Here is a 20,588-nt window from a genome sequence, read left to right on the forward strand (position 1 = left end):
ATGCTGCTGAACTTGGTCCTGGAAGCCCCCCTGGCCACCAGCATACTCCTTAGCCTCTGTAAAGCACCCCCCACCCCAGCCACCTCCAGGATGAGCAAGCACATTCATACACAAGGGCTTCACACACTGTCAGTGCGCATGCCTCAAATGCTCTGATAACTTTCCAATGCCCCAATATTTCCAGAAACTTGGAAAAAGGAAAACAAAGCTCTAGCCAGGCCTTGGAGTAGAAAAACTGGTTTCTGTTTTTTTTTTAAAAGAAAAAAAGCAAAACCACTTTATTTAAAAATTCTTAAATTTGCCTCTAAATGCAACATGTAATTAATAGAAGTTGGAGTTTACACTGTCGAGTGTAAAAACACCCTCAAGGCACAAACTAATCAAGTATGTCTGTCATGCTGTAAACTACAGCAAGTTCTTTGTTTGACCCTCCTTAAAAAAAAAAATGCTTGCCAAACAGCAGTTTTTTGCTTGTCAAGGTCCTTTTATTGTCCTGTATTTATCCCCACCCCACCTCCCCCTATCCCTTTGGGGCTCACTATAACTATTTAAGAAACTTTACAGGTCCCTGTATTTGATTGATAGTTTACATCAAGCATGGATTTAAATTTGAGAGTACAGTGAGGTATCATAGCCCTTTTTCTTTGTGATAAATAACAAGAGGTTTCTACGTATGATTTTCTGTCCTCGGGGCTTTATCATTAAGATTAAATAACTACTCTCAAGCATACCACTGCACAAACATCTTTTCAATTATGTGAGTAACAGATGCCTCCACAAAGGAGCTATTGAAAATTCAGAAAGCATGTTTCCAAAAAAGAAAGGCAGGGGAAAAAAAAAAGGATCAGATGACAGAAGAATGTAATTGTTTACCATTAAAATATATCTTTAACTCATCCACTGAAAACCCTCTTGGAACATTTTGTTTTTGTACATGTTCTTACAAAGTTTGGCTAAAGTCATAAATGTTGTGGGAAGTTGGTGAGCACTTCAGAAGCTTTGGAACCAGTGGTTTCTAACATGCATAGATTCTAACTTAAGTGCAATAGCTGTTGGCCTTTTTTTCCCCTCCTTACATATAGACACGCATGCCTTCATCTGTGTGGCCCACAGCCCATTGAAAACACTATAGTTCTGTTTGTTTATAATTTTTGAAATAATGTTCATCTGCTCTTGAAATGGATCCATGTGACTCCATTATGAGTTAGGATTTTCTCATTGAGAAGAATAAATTGCTGCCATGTTTTGCTGGCTGGCCCTGTGGAGGACTAGGTGCTGTTTATGGTTTGTTTTCTCTGTCATGAGCACGTATTTTAATCCTTAGAGTACAAACTCAGCTTCTTTAAGCCCATTCCAGCTGTCTCCAATGTGGTCTTCATTTGAAAGGCCAGAGAATAACATCATTCTACACACCCTTGGAAATGGAAGGGAGACACCATTGAAGCAAAGCCAATGAAGTCTGTTAGGGGGATCATGGGAAACTCACACGTGGCATGATGAACCCCTAGATGGAGTTCATGCAGGATCTAATTCTTGAGCAGCTCTTACCATTACAATATTAAGCAGGGCTTGATACAACTAGATCTTACCTCTTGAAGAGTTGCGGCATGGTGATTGAGGAAGATTATAAGATAGGTCAGGTGCACAGTCCTCACGCCATGCTGCTGCTTCTGCTGTAGTGATCTCTTTGTAGAGTGACCACCAATATTTCATGGGTCTACTGCCTGTGAGAGATGGAGAACATTCACACTGATCTCTTAGACAATTCCTTGGGAGCTGCAAATTCCCCCAACCTGAAGTGAGGTGATCATTAGTGTCTTCCCTATGTTAATATTTCTCAGATAATATATGATGGTAAACAGTTGTGTGCTGAGCTGAAAAGCAGCTTGGAATAGAAGTGGCTGGAAGAGTTGTGCTTGAACTCAAACTTGGGGACTTCATAGCTGTGGTCAATTGTCTAGGCACTTAATCATTTAGCTCTGAAAGTTAATTTTTATCATCCATAAAATAATATAGTTATATAAATGTGTTTTTATTTATTTATTTGTTTTGTTGGCCGTGGGGCTTGAACTCTGGGCTTGGGTGCTTTCCCTCAGCTCTTCAGCTCAAGGCAAGTGCTCTACCGTTTGAGCCACAGCGCCACTTCCGGTTTTCTAGTGGTTTATTGGAGATTAGAGTCTTACGGACTTTCCTGCCCGGGCTGGCTTTGAACCATGATCCTCAGTTCTCAGCCTCCTGAGTAGCGAGGATTAAAGGCGTAAGCCACCAGCACCCGGCTAATATAGTAATATATTTTTAAAATAAAGTTTCTAGCCCCTCACTCACCTTTGACTCTTTTCTAAAACCCTATAGTCCATGTAACTCCAGTTTAGAGGAAGTCATCCTTGAGCTACCTCTCCCAAGCCACCAATCTTGCTGAGTCCCAGCATATTATACCTTTCTCTTCACTTAGGATCATAGTAATTCCAAGATCATGGAAGGAGATGTCAGAATTCTTATCACTGGGAAGTGGTGCTGTGGCTCAAGCGGTAGAGCGCTCGCCTTGATCTGAAGAGCACAAGGACAGCACAGCGCCCAAGCCCAGAGTTCAAGCCCCATGACCGACCAAAAAATAAAAAAAAAAAAAGAATTCTTATCACTGGACCTAAGATAAAACTCTTTTCTCTCTCCAGTTCCAAAAGGAGTAGGTGGGGGTTATTGAACTTCTCAAAAGTTTTCTTCATGTGTGGGGGATGTTTTTGGTAGTGGTGACACTGGAGTATGAAATCAAAGCCTCATACTTAATACTATTTGAGCCATGCCCCTGCCCTTTCCTGTTTTAGCTACTTTTCAGAAGGGGTCTCATGGTTTTTCCCCTCAGGCAGGGCTCAGAGCACCACCTTCCTGGTTACATTTCCACATAGCTGGGATTGTAGACATGAGTCATTCAACAACCCTTCTCATTCAACTTCTCCTGTCATTACAGTAGGTAACAGAGCCCCCTGGTAAACAGATCATTTTCCCAGGGAAGAGAGTTTTCTGACAAGTGCTTATTTTTTGGTTCTTGATAATAATGGACCCTGTACCCTTACGGTATGTTGGCACAGAATACAAATGATTCATACTTCTTTAAAAAAAAAAAAAAAAAAAAACGTGTGGAGGGAGGGTAAAGTTAAAGTGGGGGATGATGAATGGAAGGAGGAAGGATGGACAAATACAGTCATAATATTCAGTGACGATATGTGAAAATGGAAGCAGGAAAATTGAGAGGATGGGTAGAGTTGGGAGATATGGGGAGGGGTTGAAATGATAAAAGGAGTGACATATCGATCACGATTCATAATACTCTGAAACTGACATCTGATATATTGAATTGAAACCCCTTTGTACAACTACTTCATTAAAGTAAAAATAAGGATTCATACAGACCCAGGCTGTACTCTCCTGACATTTTCTTAGCTCAGATGGCTCTTGCCAGGCATATCAGCATGTCTCTTACTCCATGATTTGAAGCTGAGTCCAAACTCAGAACTTTCATTTCCCATCCTGCTCCTTTAAACAGTGACACTGGAGGCCTCTTTGGCAGCTTTCTTGGTGTCTGATATTTCACTTCTCACATTCCACACATTATTTTTCTTTTCCACTAAAGTTTATATCATAAAATGGAGGGCATTAGGAGGGACCCATCTCCTGTCCAATGGAACCTGGCTTATAAAAAGAACAGGAACAAAGCAACCCAATTGCTATTGTGTCCCAGTGTTGTACCTACTGAGGAAACATTCTGGTCTCTCCACACATTGACATTATTCATTGGTGTATTTGGCTTTTGATTGGGTACCCTACTACCCAAACGTTCTTCTACCATTTTTTATAGTCATGGTCTAGCACCTTGAGAAGTGAGCACTATGTGAGATTGGAAAGTTTTTGTACTTCATCTTCAGGAAGGAAAAATATACCTTCTATTGGCTCCATATTTGGCGAAAGATTGCTTCCCACACTTCACAGTGAAGTTATATTTTCAATTTCTGGCTGTGAAGGAAAATGTCTGGCCAAGCCTTAGAATTTATCAACTCTGGAATCAACTCAGAGATGTAATGAGTCCATTTGGGATCAGATCAGGTCCGAAGCCCCAGTGGAACCAAAATGTCATTTATTTTCTACACACACACACACACACACACACACACACACACACATCTCTAATAGTGTAATAGTAGTAGTAGCATTTTTGACCTACCATGTATATCAATTTCCCTTTGCCATTGAAATATTCTGCTCCAATGAAACCATCAAAATATCCAAATCTGGAATTTTTCACTGGTTTAAAGTGCCATAAAAGTACCTATAAAGTAATTGAGGTAAACTCGTGATTCAAGTACAACCCTAAAGATTTCTTACTTCTTTTTTTCCCTTTCTGAATTGAATTGGTTCCAGACATTATTATAATATCATTTTTCAGAGTTCTATAAATAGATGGATTCTCATTTCTCTGCTTAAGCACTGTTTGCTAAATGTTTTGGCCCAAAAGTTCAGTCATTCCATGCAAGCATTAATCAATACAGGAGACATTAGTGGTTATTCGCTCATATGAGATTTGACATCATTTTTCCTCAGCTTATAGGGAAGGGTAGGGAGTGGTACCTAAAAAAGATGAAGGGTCTTTTCTTCTTTTGTATAAGATGCAAATGATAAAAACATGTGTGATATACATTTCTCTAATGTCAGCCTGCTGCTTTGTGTTGAGAAAGAGAGGCAAAGCCCTGGAGGATTTTAGACTTTGTAAATATAAAATTATCTGCCTTGGTGTTTAAAAAAATAATAAAAGGGAGAAAGAGTTGGCAGGTTGCCAGATTACTTACATTACTGTAATAGATTTGCTGACCTCTGACTTGTGCTGTAGAGAAATGTATTGAATTTTTTATAATATCAGATGAGGCAGATCTAAAAAGCTAGTATACCGAGCACCATTATTTAACTTGAGATTTAGCAAAGCTGAAATCTTTTCAAACCAGCAATTTCATATATGATGATAATTTACCAGCTCAAACACTAATAAATCAAGGGTTATAATGCCATTGATTGGTTAATTTTAACTTGGGTTGATTTTTAAGTCTTCTTTATTTAAAAAGGAGGAGAAGAATGAGAAGGAGAAAAAAAAAATCTTGCTTTTCACAGTGACTGAATTTAATAAGAATCTCCGTGATAGCAAAAGGCTCCCCTACTGTTTCTGCTTTGGGGTGGAAAATGTTATTCTTGTATTATTCCAAGGGAAAAATAAAATCTCATGCTGCTACAAATCTTGTGCCTATGAAAAGATGTTATTTTTTAATACATGATGGCTTACCTATTTCAGATCCATTTAATGGCATCATAAATAAGCATTTTGCTAATCTGAAATGTGAAATCTGGATAATAATAAAGACCCATTTATCTACCCAGCTTTCACTTGCTCAGACTAGATGTAAATCAGGAGAGGAGGGAAAAAAACACTCTCTAGATTTCCTAATAAATATATTGCTTAGCTTGTTCAATACTTCCAGCCTAATACCTAATACCCAGCCTGCATTCCCAAGACATGCAAGCTCTCCAGTGTAATGACTTCTTTGGAAGCTGGGTGCATTTTTTGTTTTTTATCTATACAATTTGGAAACTGATTAAATCTTTGTGGTATTACAAATATTTGAAGAATCATCATTCATGAGGCATATGCATATTGCATTATACTGGATTCTTGATTGAATTCAAACCTACACAGCATCCTGCATTAGGCAATGCTGACCTTTTATTGGCTAATGGTACTATGTGTACATGGAATGTTGAAATGTTCAGAAACCTTTCATAGCTTTCGTCCTCTTGTACTGTAAAAAATTCTAATAATCAAATGATAAGATCATATCCTGTGGGGTAATTGTGTTGTACCATGACAGGATAACTGAAAAAAAACATTCAGTGAAAATTATACCAAACGGAAATCGCTCTATGAAACAGTGATTGTTTGTGTGCTGTGCAAAACCCAGCCCCGTTCTTCAGGGCTTAGCTGGTCATATTTCTACTTGTTTCCTTTTAACTGCTGCCTTTCTTGTTTTATTTTGGGAGCCTTTTTTCCCTGAGCCACTATAATTATCTTTCAATGATTTAGCAGGGGAAGAAAAACATTAAGTTGACCTTTAAACTAGCATATTCTCTCTCTCTCTCTCCCTCCCTCCCTCCCTCCCTCCCTCTCTCTTTCTCCCTTTCTCTCTCTCCTTCTGCAAGCCTTGAACAAGCAGAGCTAGTGTTGGGATTCAGTTTTACCTTAGTCATGCCTCTTTCTAGATACAAGAAACATTTAATTCCAGATTTCCTGCTTCTGGCTTTAGGCCTTTGACCAGCAAACTGAAATGTATTTTTTTTCTTTACTGCTGTCAGCCTGCCAGCTGCTGAGCTGAGCGAAAAGAAGGAGAAAAAAATAGTAAAGAAAACTAAAATGATCCAAAACAAAAATGTTGCTCTGCCTCATGAACTTGCAAAATTGTAATATAAAATTAAAGACTCCTTGGTCATCATCTGGAGAGCTGAGTTGGCCCAATACAATCAGAGCCTATCAGGGGGCCTCTAGGGCTCTCTACTTTTTCCCTCATACCCCTCCCTACACTCTATTGCATCCTTCCCCAGAATGCAGGTTCCCTCAATTAGAGAATGGAGGTGGGGGAAGGGTGGGAAGGGTGGTGTCCACAAATGGTAACTGTTGGAATACCCAGGCTTCTGAGCTCCTTGGGTTTCTATGACAACAAAACAAAAGTAAAACAAACCTATCTGCCCAACAATAAAATATGTTTTCATTAAATTCAATTTAAACTATTTTTCCAGTTTTCAAATATTCAATGCATTTTGCTCCTGGACAAAAAAAAAAGAACCTGTCCCTGCCAATATTAGAAGGAACAAAGTCCTTGGCAGAACAAGGCAGAGAGAAAAAGAATTAGAGGAAAAAGAATTGGGGAGAAGGTCAGGGACTGTACAGATGAGACAGAGTCAATTCAAGTATGAACAAGATTGCTTTTTCCTCTCTTCTGCTTAGTTATGCTTTTTATTATATAAACATTAACTGCAATATTACAGTGGGAAGCAGGTATCTGGCAGCCATATATTATTTTAGTGTGTCTGCATAGAGAGAGCAGTTTCCAGTTTGAGCAGCTGTAACATGTTTAAACTCAGTTTGTAATGGGATCTGAAGATAACTATTCCCCATGGGCTGTGTTGATCTTCATGGCTGGCCCACTGCCAGTTATGAGGCTCCAAAGTATTATTCATGACTCCATGTCCGAGCATGCTCAGTAAATGGATTTTGTTTCTAATATACTATAAATTTGGATTTGATTTTCCCACAGTTTACTTGATATGTTATCAAACAATGAAATATTTAGGTTTGCTTCCAAACCTGAACAGTTGTATGTGATTAGGTAGCTGAGATCCAGAATATGTAGTTAGAAATCCATTTTAAAATAGCTAACAACTATTCTAAATTTAGGGAAGTTTTTGCCTGGGTTTAAAATATAAATAAATAAAAACTAGGATTCCCAATATTTAAACAGCTTTCTTGTTGTCTATAAGCCAAGTACATTTTCTTCATTGAGTCAACTTGTCTTATTTAAAACAAATTATGTTGCCGTATTAAAGTTCATATTTTAAAGGCTGAGTCTTGTATTAATCCCACAGTGAGTCATTAATCATACCAAATGCATTATAAAAACTTTAATCACTGAAGTTGAAACTGAGATTGTAATGCAATCCGTGCCTTTTAATTACATCAGCTCTTTTTCCCGTTCAGATCAAGAGCTGGTCGCAAAGGGAAAACAGATTAAAACCAGAGCTGTTTGATGTTTCTCTTTTTAGAGCAATTTTATGCACTTTGTTTAAAAAGTTATGTAATTAAAATGCTTGAATTTTTCAGCCCTCTGATTTTTGTGGCTTCAGTGGTTGGTCTGCTTCCTTTTTGCTGGGACCCTCTTTTATTTGGTACCCCCTAAACAGACCTCGCAGGGCTGGCATAACCTCCTTTTAATTGTGGCCATCTTGGCCACACCCGGCTTGTCTCTACTTGACCTTCTAATCTCAGGTGTTAGGTCTATATTTCAAGCTAAATAAAAATTAAAAATTTGAAGGTATGCAAAATAGATTGCAAATTTGAGCTCTGAGTGATGTAACCCTTGGGCAAATTATTTAACCATTTCAGTTATATCCTCTGTTATAAAGATAATAATAATAATATTCCATAGCGATTTGATGGAGATTGTGCAAATGCTCTACATAATATACGTGGGCCTGTACTAGTCTCTCCCAGAATACAATCTTTGAGTATGTGATCCACTGCTGAGTCCTGGTGCTTAGAGCACTTCTTGTCACATAGTAGGTGATTGATAAATAATGGTTTGATTGTTGAGATGCTGTTGGCATTTGGCCATGGGCTGTGATGATGCTTCTATTACTGTCCTTGGTATACAGATCCACAAAACCAAAAGGAAGTCTGTCTTGCTGAGAAATGTTTAAGAGATCAAATACTGCCAAACTGTACAACTTTCTAGAATGCATCCATATGACAGAGTCACTCAACAAGTTAATCATACTATATAGCCCCTCTCACCTCTACTTTTCCTTTCTGGTGCTTCAGTTACCCAGGCCACAGTTAAAAAATATTATGTTAGGTCATTCAAGAAAGGAAGGCCTCGTCTATATAACTTTTACTTTTGTGTATAGCTACAATTGCTATATTTTATTATTAGTTATGGTTATTAATCTCTTAGTACGTCTGATTCATAAATTAAATGATTTCAGGCCTACACTGTGGGACTTGGCACACGTCCCCTGAAGATACAAAGAACTGTTCTACTGAAAAAAAATAAAGCAAAGTTTCAGTGTTGATGTTCCTGAACTGGTCAACTGATTTGTCATCTGTTCTGTTCTTCATTTAGATTAATCCTCCCATATGAAAGGTTTATTAAGGGAGAGGAAGATAAGCCCTTGCCTCCAATCAAACCTCGGAAACAGGAGAACAGTTCACAGGAAAATGAGAATAAAACAAAAGTATCAGGAGCCAAACGCATCAAACATGAAATTTCAAAGAGCAAGAAAGAAAAAGAGAATGCCCCAAAGCCCCAGGATACGTTGGAGGTAAGTAGCTATGTTCCAAAGAAGACCCATCTCTGAGACACATCAGAACTCCAGGTTTTCTAGAATCCAAATCTGTAGCTGGACTCTTCCTACCTGGCTGATGACTAAGCTACAAAATCACCAAGTCTGACCCTTATAGTTCCTAAAAGACCTCCCTAATCCATACAAACTCTTTTTTTTTTAGTTGAAAACTGAAATATCATGCATAATATGGAATGGGATAGGCCAAGTATAGAGTCTAGAAAGAGGAAAACATTCTGGACAAAACTGACAGGAATTGCTCAGACTTTGAGATAGAAGTAAACATTATAGCTTCTCCGAAACCAAGGCATTCCATCCTGAAGATGTGGTTCCTTGACTATTCCACAGCTTGTTTATCTGTGGAGACTGTATGATTTTGTAGGGTCCGGGGAGGAGGGCTGTAGAAATTGCTGTGCTGTGTCTCTGCAGGACTCTCATGAAAACTTGAGAGGTGTGTTTCCCTCCCATAATTGACCTCCATGCTCCAGTCCTTGGTTGAGACCAATTTAGCAAGATCTGAAGTACATATTGTTTATAGGGGAATTTTGAAGTGGTTTCTCTGAAGCCATTATTATCTCTCATATTAACAGGTAGTTTCTGAACCTTTTAAACAAGCCTTAGCTATCCACAACCCCCAACAGCTCTTTAGTAGAAAACCCATTACTGTCAGTGCTGAGCCAGCCATAGAGGCTGATCTGGGCTCTGTTTCAACATGAATTTAAAAAAAGAAAAGAAAGGAGAAGAAGAAGGAGGGGGGAGGGGGAGGGGGAGGAGGAGGAGGAGGAGGAGGAGGAGGAGGAGGAGGAGGAGGAGGAGGAGGAGGAGGAGGAGGAGGAGGAAGAGGAGGCGGAGGAGGCGGAGGAGGAGGAAGAAGAAGAGGAAGAAGAAGAAGAAGAAGAGGAAGACAGCTGCCCATTAAAAACAACAACAACAACAACTTAGCAGCCACATTTGGAGACAGCATGTTCTAGGATTCTACCCCCAAGGGAATTTTGGTGCTGATATTAAACACCCTCTAAAAATCAGGTTTATAATGAACACATAAGAGACTCCCTAATTAAACACCATTTCTCTCTCTCTCTCTCTCTCTCTCTCTCTCTCTCTCTCTCTCTCTCATACACACACACACACACACACACCCCAAACTAGATTTTAACTTTCTCAACTGACTTCTTCCTTGTTAGAAAATAATACTAATACTAAGAGGAGAAATTTGGTTTTTGTGTATATCTTTACATTTATAATTATTTTAAGTTCTAGTCACTTAAAAAGGAAGGGGATGGAAAAAAGGCAATGCAGACTTCTGAACATCTGCAAGTTTGCAACATAAATGGCCAAAAGCAAGGAAATTCCAAGTTAAGGCTTACATTCCATTCTTCCTTTATCCTGTTGGCCTGGTGATTTATTATAGGGCTCTGGATCAGTGAGTTCTATTAGATACCATATGCAAAATGCTGCCAAAGCATCAGTGGACAAACTGAAGGCTTAGGGGCCAGCTGAAGTCTGAATGCTCCATTTGCCGAAGTTTGAAACAATTGATTTGTTAGCCTTAGAAGGATCCTTAGCTCATATGTGGAGCCATCAGTTATAGAAAAAGACCATTCCTAAGAGAGGAGCTTTGCTCCCCAGAGTCAAGAAAAGCTGTCAGCTCCCAGGGTCCCTGTTTCTTAGAGAGCAGTTGTCCCTTTTCAGGGAGTGGGCTGTAAGTATATGGAGTTTCAAAGATTGTCATGTGGGGTTATCTAAAGTGCCCAGAATATCCTACCACGTTCAAGATTCTAATAAAAGTCACTCATCACCTCCAAGAGAGACACATGTGATTGACTAGATATATTTCTTGTTAGTGGCTGCATTTAGAGATTGAGGTTTAGATTTAATTGTCATTTGTTGTTTTTAACTTTTGTTATTGTGCTTTTATTTGTTGTTTTGTGTCAGTCCTGGGGGCTTGAACTCAATACCTAGACCATAAACCTGAGGGTTTGTTTGTTTGTTTCTCAAAGCTAGTGCTCAGCCAATTGAGCTACAGCTTTCCTTCCAGCTTTTTGGTAGGTTATAATAAATAGTCTCATGTACTTCCCTGCCCTGTCTGGCTTTGAACCAAGATACTTAGATCTCAGCCTCTTGAGTAGCTAGTATTACAGGCATAAGCCAATTGTGCCTGACCTATTGGCTATCATTTATTTTATATGAGGTGCTGAACTTAACGGAGATTGGAGGGGTGATAAATCTTTCTTAGTCAAATCTCCAATCTTTAGATATTTAGATTGCAAACTGCATAGTACAAAGCTATCATTTCATACTTAACACGCCGAAGCAGCTCATAAAATACTACCTTATAAAAAAGCCTCTTGCCCTTTTCTGCCTATCTTCCAAAGCCCCCAAACCTATTTTGTAACCAGAAGTGTGAGACTTCAGTGTAGCTGAAGGCCAAGGTCACAGAAATGTCAATGGAGCTGAGTATCTCCCAGCCATACTTCAAACTATAGCCCCACCAGGCTAACAATTAAATGTAATTTGCTTTTGCACTTACTCATTTTTTTTCTGTATTTTTATGTAACAAGAAGCTCAAGAGACCAATGGTGATTACTAATGTAGGACAAGCCATGATATTTGTACTAGGAAAGGCAGCTATTAATGAACAAAGTAGAAGAGGACATGTACTTTGCTACAAGGCTGGGACACACTTCAGTCGGTTTGAGGAAAAATATTTATGAAGTGGGTGTGGCTTTTGTTCCTAAATATCCCCAAACCAGCACTTTCAGCCTCACTCAGAGATGCAAATATGGATAAATATGGATAGTATTTCTCTTCTTGAGAGGAACAAACTTGGAGGGGTGAGATTAGGGCAGGGGAGGGGAGACCAACTCAGTACCATTTCTTCAGTGACTATCCCACCAAGCTATGTCAAGGCAGAATGATGGTCATTTAGAAAAGGCTTGGCAGCAGCCCACTTGATCACAGATGGAAAGTTAAAATGACCTTTTAAGGTCAAAGCTTACGCAGCCACATAATGCAATTAAAAAAGAGGGGGTAGAATTTTGCCTCCAACTTCTGTGAATAGAGACACAGATAAAGAATCCTTATTATTGACTAAAACTTTTTATGGGAATGAACAGCAAAGCAATACTTGCGGTGGCATACAATATGTGCATTTTGACAATTCTGATTTAATAGCAATGGAGTTTTCTATACTGTAGAAGGACTTAGCCTATCCTCTATGCAGATTCCATCTGCATGCTTCCTTCATGTCTTAGCATTTGCTTGTGCCATGTGATGCTGAGTAGGAATTATTAACACCTCGCCACCACTAATTTTCAGTGCATCTGTCCTAGTCAACCCCTTAGGAAGGAATTTGCTCTTTCAAAGAGAAGCAAAGAGTCAGTTTGTTAGTTGTTGTTGACGTGGGGTTGGTTAGATTTTTTTGAAAGAAAGATGCTTAAAAAAAAATCTTTCTCAGAAGTGTCATAAAACACAACATGTAATTTAAAACCCATTTGGATAATTGACTGATTTGACAAGAAGACAACCTTAGAATTAAAGTATATATTAGAATCAAGGAGTGACAGGATGGTATACCACCAGCACATAGCACTTTGCTATTTTGATAGGTGTCTCATAAGGTACTGGAGTGAATATGCATATTTGCCTAATGTTTCTGTAATTTAGATTTCTTTGTTTAGAGCCATGATTGGGGAGTAATAAAGCCTTACAGAAACTCAGGGAGCTGATTGACAACCTGTTTTCAAGGGAAACTGCTGTGTGTGGTATTTTATTTCAAAGCAGAGCATGTTGGTGTAGTTGGTTTTCTTCTGACTATCTTCTGAAATATTTTATTAGGTGTCATCAGAACAAGAGAAAGAACATGAGACTTTAAACCTGAAAAGTGTCACCGAGCCTCTCCCGGTAGCAGACATAAAGAAAAAAACGGAGGGGTTCCAGGATTTTACACCAAGACCCCTGGTGGCCCGAGCAGACCCAGGGAAAGAAGGTGAAGCTGACCAAGGATCCAGCAGTGAGAAGGAAGCCGAGGAGGTGGGCGAGAAGGGCTCTGCACCCCAGCTCCCCAGCACATCCCTCGCCCCTGAAAGGGATCCACCCCCAGCGCCTGTGGTCGGCAAACCACCCCTCTCCTCTGCCAGTGCCCTGGTGGACTCAAAGCAAGAAGCCAAACCTTGCTGTTTGGCAGAGAACCCCGACAGTGACCTCCAAGACACATCCTTTTCCAGCTTCCCTGCCACGCAGCCATCACTGGCAAGCCAGAATGAGGTAGAAGATGACAAGCTTCCCGCCATGGCCGATTACATTGCCAACTGCACTGTGAAAGTAGACCAGCTGGGCAGTGACGACATCCACAATGCACTGAAGCAAACCCCCAAGGTCCTTGTGGTCCAGTCATTTGACATGTTCAAGGACAAAGACCTGACCGGACCCATGAATGAGAACCATGGACTCAATTACACACCCCTGCTCTACTCCAGGGGCAACCCCGGCATTATGTCCCCATTGGCCAAGAAAAAGCTTTTGTCTCAAGTGAGCGGGGCTAGCCTCTCCAGCAGCTATCCCTATGGCTCCCCACCTCCTCTGATCAGCAAAAAGAAGCTGATCCCCAGGGATGACTTATGTTCTGGTTTGTCCCCGGCCCACCACAGCCAAAGCACTGACCACATGGCGGTCAGCCGGCCATCCGTGATTCAGCACGTCCAGAGCTTCAAAAGCAAGCCCTCAGAGGACAGAAAGAGCATCAACGACATCTTTAAGCACGACAAACTGAGTCGATCAGATGCCCACCGCTGCAGCTTCTCCAAGCATCACCTGAGCTCCTTGGCTGACTCCTATGTCCTGAAGCAAGAAATTCAGGAGGGCAAGGAGAAACTGTTAGACAAAAGGGCACTCCCTCATTCCCACATGCCTAGCTTCCTGGCAGACTTCTACTCGTCTCCACACCTCCACAGCCTCTACCGCCACACTGAGCACCATCTTCATAACGAGCAGGCATCCAAGTACCCCTCTTCCAGGGACATGTACAGGGAATCGGAGAATGGTTCTTTTCCTTCTCATAAACACCAGGAAAAGCTCCATGTAAATTATCTCGCTTCTCTACATCTGCAAGACAAGAAGTTGACCTCTGCAGAAGCCCCTACAGATGATCAGCCCACGGATTTGAGCCTTCCCAAGAACCCACACAAACCAACTGGCAAAGTCCTGGGCCTCGCTCACTCGGCCACAGGACCCCAGGATAACAAAGGCAGCTCCCAGTTCCAAGTCATCAGCAGTCAGAGCCGAGACTGTCACCCTAAAGCCTGCAGGGTATCTCCCATGACCATGTCAGCCCCTAAAAAATACGCTGAATCGCTTTCAAGATCGGGCAAACCTCACCACGTGAGACTGGAGAATTTCCGAAAGATGGAAGGTATGGTCCATCCTATCCTGCATCGGAAAATGAGTCCTCAGAACATAGGGGCTGCACGTCCCATCAAGCGCAGCTTGGAGGATTTGGACCTGGTGATTGCTGGGAAAAAGGCCCGGGCTGTGTCTCCTCTGGACCCGTCCAAGGAAATGTCCGGGAAAGAGAAGGCCTCTGAGCAGGAGAGTGAGGGCAGCAAGGCAGCCTATGGTGGGCATTCAGGGGGTGGATCGGAAGGCCACAAGCTTCCCCTCTCTTCCCCTATCTTCCCAGGTCTGTATTCTGGGAACCTGTGCAGCTCAAGCCTCAATTCCCGGCTTCCAGCTGGATATTCTCATTCTCTGCAGTACTTGAAAAACCAGACTGTGCTTTCTCCACTCATGCAGCCCCTGGCTTTCCACTCACTTGTGATGCAAAGAGGAATTTTTACATCGCCCACAAATTCTCAGCAGCTCTATAGACACTTGGCTGCAGCCACACCTGTGGGAAGTTCATACGGGGACCTTTTGCACAACAGCATCTACCCTTTAGCTGCTATCAATCCTCAAGCTGCCTTTCCATCTTCCCAGCTGTCATCCGTACATCCTAGTACAAAACTGTAAGGCCTGCTCTGCCCAGAATCTCCAAATGGCCAGCCTAGTGGTGTAGCTTCACACCTAATCCTGGGGTGATGGCTTGCAGAGTTAGAAGTTAGTATTCCTTCTAATCTAGGTGGGGGCATATGATTAGTTCCCAGCCATAGAGGCTAAGAGGGGACGTGAACCTGCCTGATTTTTCTGGGACGACAGCAGCCTGGCTGATCAGTCTTGATCCCCACCCAACACGGATGCCCTGGTACCTCTAGATCATTTGTTTTTTTTTTTTTTTTTTGCATCTGGGTCTTTCTGAGGGGATTTATATATATCCAGAAAGAAATTAAGGGACCCCCCCCCATCTGAGTTTGGATGATCAGGAAACAACCTGGGCAAAAACAGAAGAGCAGGCTTTTCAAAGGGAGGGGCGGGAAAAAGACTGGCAGAACATAGCCAGGGTTGCCCCTCTTTCCATAAACCTCTCCACGTTCAATCAATGCAATGTATAGAGAAACTTCAGTAGATCTTTCATTTTGACACTATTAAACAATCCAGAGAAGTAAACACTGTTAAATTAACTGTATATATTTGCTTCTTCAATCCACCAATATCATTGTTTGCTCACCTAATTTATATACAGGTAGTTCCATTTTTCTCCCTGTTCCTCTTGTTCCCCCTTCACCACTCCTTTACCCTATTTTTCCCCCTTTTTTTAATTAAACAGTATCACCTTTGTTTTAAGGTCCTTTGTTTTTGTTTTAGCTTTAGATTTTTGTTTGTTTGTTTGTTTTAAAAGCTGACTGACTTTCCAAGTTGTTGATGTGTGTTTATAATTTTTTCACATCTTACCATTTTGAGCAGCTTTGGGTGGTCAAGTTATTGTTTACAAATTGAAGCAACTGAGTCTAGTGGAACAAATGAAAACGAAACAATCGGGCACGCAGTGGTGCAAAGAAGGTTCTGTTTTTGCAAACCTGCAACTGGCGGGTTTTGGTCCTCATAAACGGCAGAGTTGAAAGAGTGTACACACTGCTTACCCAGCCAAATGCTTTGCTTTGAAGTATTGGGTTATGTGAAAATATCAAGCATTGTACTAACCTTATCTAGGCTGTGAAACTGTCCTGCATACCAGAGGAATCATAAAAAACCAAAACCTTACTGGCAGCAAACTACCGAATAACAACAGAATCTAGAAGACATACTTATGGGCTGCACAGATATTTTAGGAATTTCAGCAATTAGAACAGGAGCCAGAATGACTTACATTGGTGTTGGCACTGCTCCCATCAAATGATCTGGGAAATGGGGTTGGAAAGAGGATGAAACTCAACTGTCCAGCAGGAGGAGGAGCAACTGAAGGTCTGATCACCGGCCAGCTTTCCTAGACCATGGCCTGTTGAGTTCTAGGCAGTTACTGTTTCATCAACTGGCTTTTGACATTCCCAAGAAGGCTCTCCCTTCTTTGGGAATTATTGGCATACTGGATTCCATTTCCAAAAAGTCATCCTCTTTGGGTGCATGGGGTGTGAGTTTGGTGTGCGTGCACACACATATAAGGTGGTTCGCATAGGTTTTTTAGCCACCTGGAAGTTCCATCCACTGAACTTTTTTTTATTGTTGGAAGTGAGTGGTCAAGCTGTTCGTGCAATCCAAAGATGGGGAGAATACATATTGCAGTTCTCACCACTTTATTCCATTTGCTCCTGAGATGTAACAGCACGGTGAACACCTTTCCTAACTATCTTGAAAAATGGATCGATAGTGGATTTTCTTTCCCATCCCACCCACCCCTGCTGAAAAATGCTTTGACCAAGTCCCCAGCCCACTCTCCCCCTCCCAACACTACCAGTAGACTTTAGAACCATAGTTAACCAAGTCTTTTACCTCTGAGATATTTAAGTCTATGAAAATTGATGACAATTTTCAACTTCTAAATAGGTAACAAATAGGTAACTCGACTGCAAAACTAAGCAAAACCAATAACAGAGAAACTGCGGCTCTTACACAAAGCCATGCATGCCGTGCTTTTGTATTGAAAATGTCTCCATGATATGAAGCCAAATATTCCATGTAACATACTTACTATCCAAAGGTGGAAACAAAAGAATGTAGAGATCCAGTGTTAAGAGTTCCATTTGCTTCAATTAATTATTTACCTTCCTGTGGAATAATATATATATATATGCATATATATATTTAATAGAACCATAGATAGACTAGTAGAATTTAGATTATAAATGTGTGAATGCAGATTATCCTGCTATTGCACAAGTATGAGGGGGGAGGGGGGGAAATCTCAATTCCAGCTGGTATCATGCTGGCCAGGACAGGACACATTTAAAAAAAGAAAAAGAAAAAGTTGCACTAGATTGAAAGGTCACAGAATCAGAGGACATGGAAGAAAAGTGAACTCTGGTGACTCTGCAGTTGACATGGGCTAGATCTGATGTGGTTTCTATGAGCTCATTTCTCAAAAGAGAAGGGGGCCGATTGTCCCCGGTAGAGCTCACCTATCTATTTGGAATATAGGGTGTGTTGTTTTCCCCTCTACAGTGATTTCAGTGTGGTTTCATCATGTTGGAATTCGATCACACCATTTTCAAACAATGTTAACATAGTCCAGCTTTTGTTTTTCTCATCTCTTCTGAGAGGAGACTCACTGTTTCTGTCTGAGGAAGCCCATGGCCTCGCCAAAACATCAGGATAAATAAAGAGAGATGTGGGGTATATGTTCCCAACAGAAGCTGTATGCTATTTGTTTTAAAACTCTGAACAGAGATCTTGGAAATCTTTCAAAAAGAAAAAAAAAACAACACTGAATTCTTCATTGGCTAAGAACCACATTTTAAAAAGTCTTAAATAGGGCTTTGTTTGCATTGTTTGAGTTCAAGGGGCCTTATTATTGAATGGAATTGCACAAGTCTGCTTTTGTGCAATCAAACCATTGTTATTGGTGGTTCTATAAAGGAAACTGGAATCTAATTGGCATTGGAGTCATAAATCTATTTACTGAGTGTGGCTTCCAAGAAATGTTGCAATTCAGAATGCACAAAGTCCATGATTTATTGGAGATTCAGAGATTCCAAATAATATTTTTTAAAAACCTTACCATATGAACTTCTGGTCCAGCTTTTGGCAACTCAATATTTTTTTCTTCAAAAACTTTACTTTTAATTTTAAAAAAAAACCCAACCCAACCAAGTTCTAGAACTAAGTATTATTCTATGAATGATTTGAACTTGGAATATTTGCCACAGGACTGACTTTATTTATTTACTAGCTAGAAGCTCTTTTAAGTTCACTTGCTTATCAGGGCATATACAGAAGGGTTTCTCCAAACTCAAATGCTGACTGTACAACTTTCTGACCTGGTGCATGAATTCTCAAGTACTGTATTTCACTGTGTTCGTGTGTCTGATGGACAATTTAAGGTGATCCCACAAAAGAAAAATATTTTGTGTCGTGTGCCTTCAAAGAGAACCATTTATTTCTCTTCACTTGTCCCACAAAGTCACATTTGGTGGTGGTTGGCCAAGTCCCCTCTGGTCCGGTTTTACTCTTGTCCCAATTTTAGAGAGAAATAAGAATGATTTTGCCCTGGTGAGACCCACACATTACAATCATGATCCTGAGCACTTAAACTCCAGTGCTGACTATTGATGTATTTGATATTTCTGCTTGTCTCCCCATGGTTGAAATATGTCTGAAGAATAGCAGCATAATCTCTTGGCTGTTTATACTTTTTTAAACTTGACTGTGTTGTAAATATTGTATACTTTTGGTGATTCCAGCTATGTAACCTCTATGCTCTGTAAGGTGATGATTTGTATATAGTACCATGGCCCAGTGATATTATATAGTTTCCCAATGGAGAGGTTACTGAGTAACCTTTGCATTAGTTTAAACACTACCAGATGAATGCTGAGCCAACTATAAACACTCAATTTTGTATGTTTTCCAAATTGTACTTATTACTGCTTTTGATACTGTATTACGTGCCAATAGTTTCCCAATCACATAGCAGGCAAGAGATATTTTGTACTTTTTGATCCACTGTAATATTTAATAAAAAATGTTACTATCTGTTTCCTTTTGCCTGTCTGTCACTTCTTCCTAAGGAGCCCTGTGGGACTGTCTACCTTCTGGTCTCTAAATTGCATGATGATGATATGATGATGACAATGATGATGATGATGATGATGATGAAGGAAAGGACGTCTGAAGGATATTAGTCAGTTACCATATATTATCTCTAATCTTCACAACCTCACGTGTGTCCATTTTACTGATGAGAAAGCCAAAACAGCAACTTGCCCATGAGTAACAAATGACAAGGTCAGGACTTGAACCCAGGGCTTCCACAAAAGTTCCTGTTTATTAGATCAGTCAACAAAGATATACTCATGTCTCAATTGCTAGGTAATACTGGTGAGAGGTCTAAATACAATGACAAGCAAAAGATTAACATCTCTGGAACTTAAATCTCATGGGAAAGAGTTCATCTAGTAGTCCCCCCTGTATATGTGAAACCTCAACCTGACCTAGTTCTGGGGTAGAAGAGTTCCATATCTGAAGTGACACATGTAGAGGAAGTGGTGACTAACGTGATACATGGAAGATGAGCATGAGCTGAGTAGGTAAGAAAGAATTGGGAAAGAAGTCATTCAAGCACAAGGTAAGATGTGTGCAAAGGCCCCGAGGCGGGAACCTGTTTGTCTTCTTATAGGAATAGAGGGGAAAAGGCCTTTGTGGCATAATCATGATGCTGAGGGAATGAAGTTAGGTGAGATTAGAATGCCCCAAGGAACACAGCTCATTGGTCTTTATCCAAAACAAGACGAGAGATGAAGTGGGGAGGTGACGCGTGAAGATTTGTCTTTTCCAACACCATTCTCCAGAGGGCTACCGCCCGCAGGCCTGGCTAGCAGCCTGACATCAAGGCAGTGGTCATTTTTGACTAAGCTGGTGGAACAAAATAGTGGGCACATTTCAAAGTTAGTTGGGAAGAAAAATGAAAAGGCTTAGTGATGATGAAGGGAGACAATTGAATATTGTGGAATATTCAGGAAGGTGAAAACTCTGGGAAAAATACTCTAGAGGCTGAATTCTATGTCTTTTATTTCTAAACCTAGAGGTGATGGACAAAGATGTCTAATTTTTCCCTTGATCCTCTACCTCTAACGATTCCATTGGCTTGGCTTAGCTTACTGTTAGTTGAAATGAGGTATTTATAAAATAATATGCTGTGCTTTCTCTGTATAGTGAGACCCAGAGGTGAGGAAGAAAGGACATGGATCAGGACATGACTTTGTGAACAGCCTTGGCTTATGACTCCACCACCTGATCAGGCCTTTGAATAAAGAGAAGCGAAAGCATAGCAATCACGTTATCTGAACTCTGGAGGAGAAAGAAACCTACATTTTAGGCTGAGCACAGGTGGCTCACACCTGTTATCCTGGCTATTC

The 20,588-nt window shown here is 40.6% G+C and overlaps 1 protein-coding gene across 1 annotated transcript in view; it reads left to right on the top strand.

The window, feature by feature from the left end:
• The window catches only part of Arid5b (AT-rich interaction domain 5B), a 183,836-nt gene extending 164,626 nt beyond the window's left edge, over nt 1-19,210 (top strand). Inside the window, 2 exon segments of the mRNA XM_042696278.1 lie at nt 8,928-9,126; nt 12,985-19,210. Coding sequence (XP_042552212.1) covers nt 8,928-9,126; nt 12,985-15,153 — 2,368 coding nt within the window. The 3' untranslated portion in view covers nt 15,154-19,210.
• Nucleotides 19,211-20,588: the final 1,378 nt, after the last annotated feature.

Source organism: Dipodomys spectabilis, unplaced genomic scaffold, assembly GCF_019054845.1.
Source record: "Dipodomys spectabilis isolate Male_0828 unplaced genomic scaffold, ASM1905484v1 ptg000207l, whole genome shotgun sequence".
In the NCBI taxonomy this organism is placed as follows: domain Eukaryota; kingdom Metazoa; phylum Chordata; class Mammalia; order Rodentia; family Heteromyidae; genus Dipodomys; species Dipodomys spectabilis.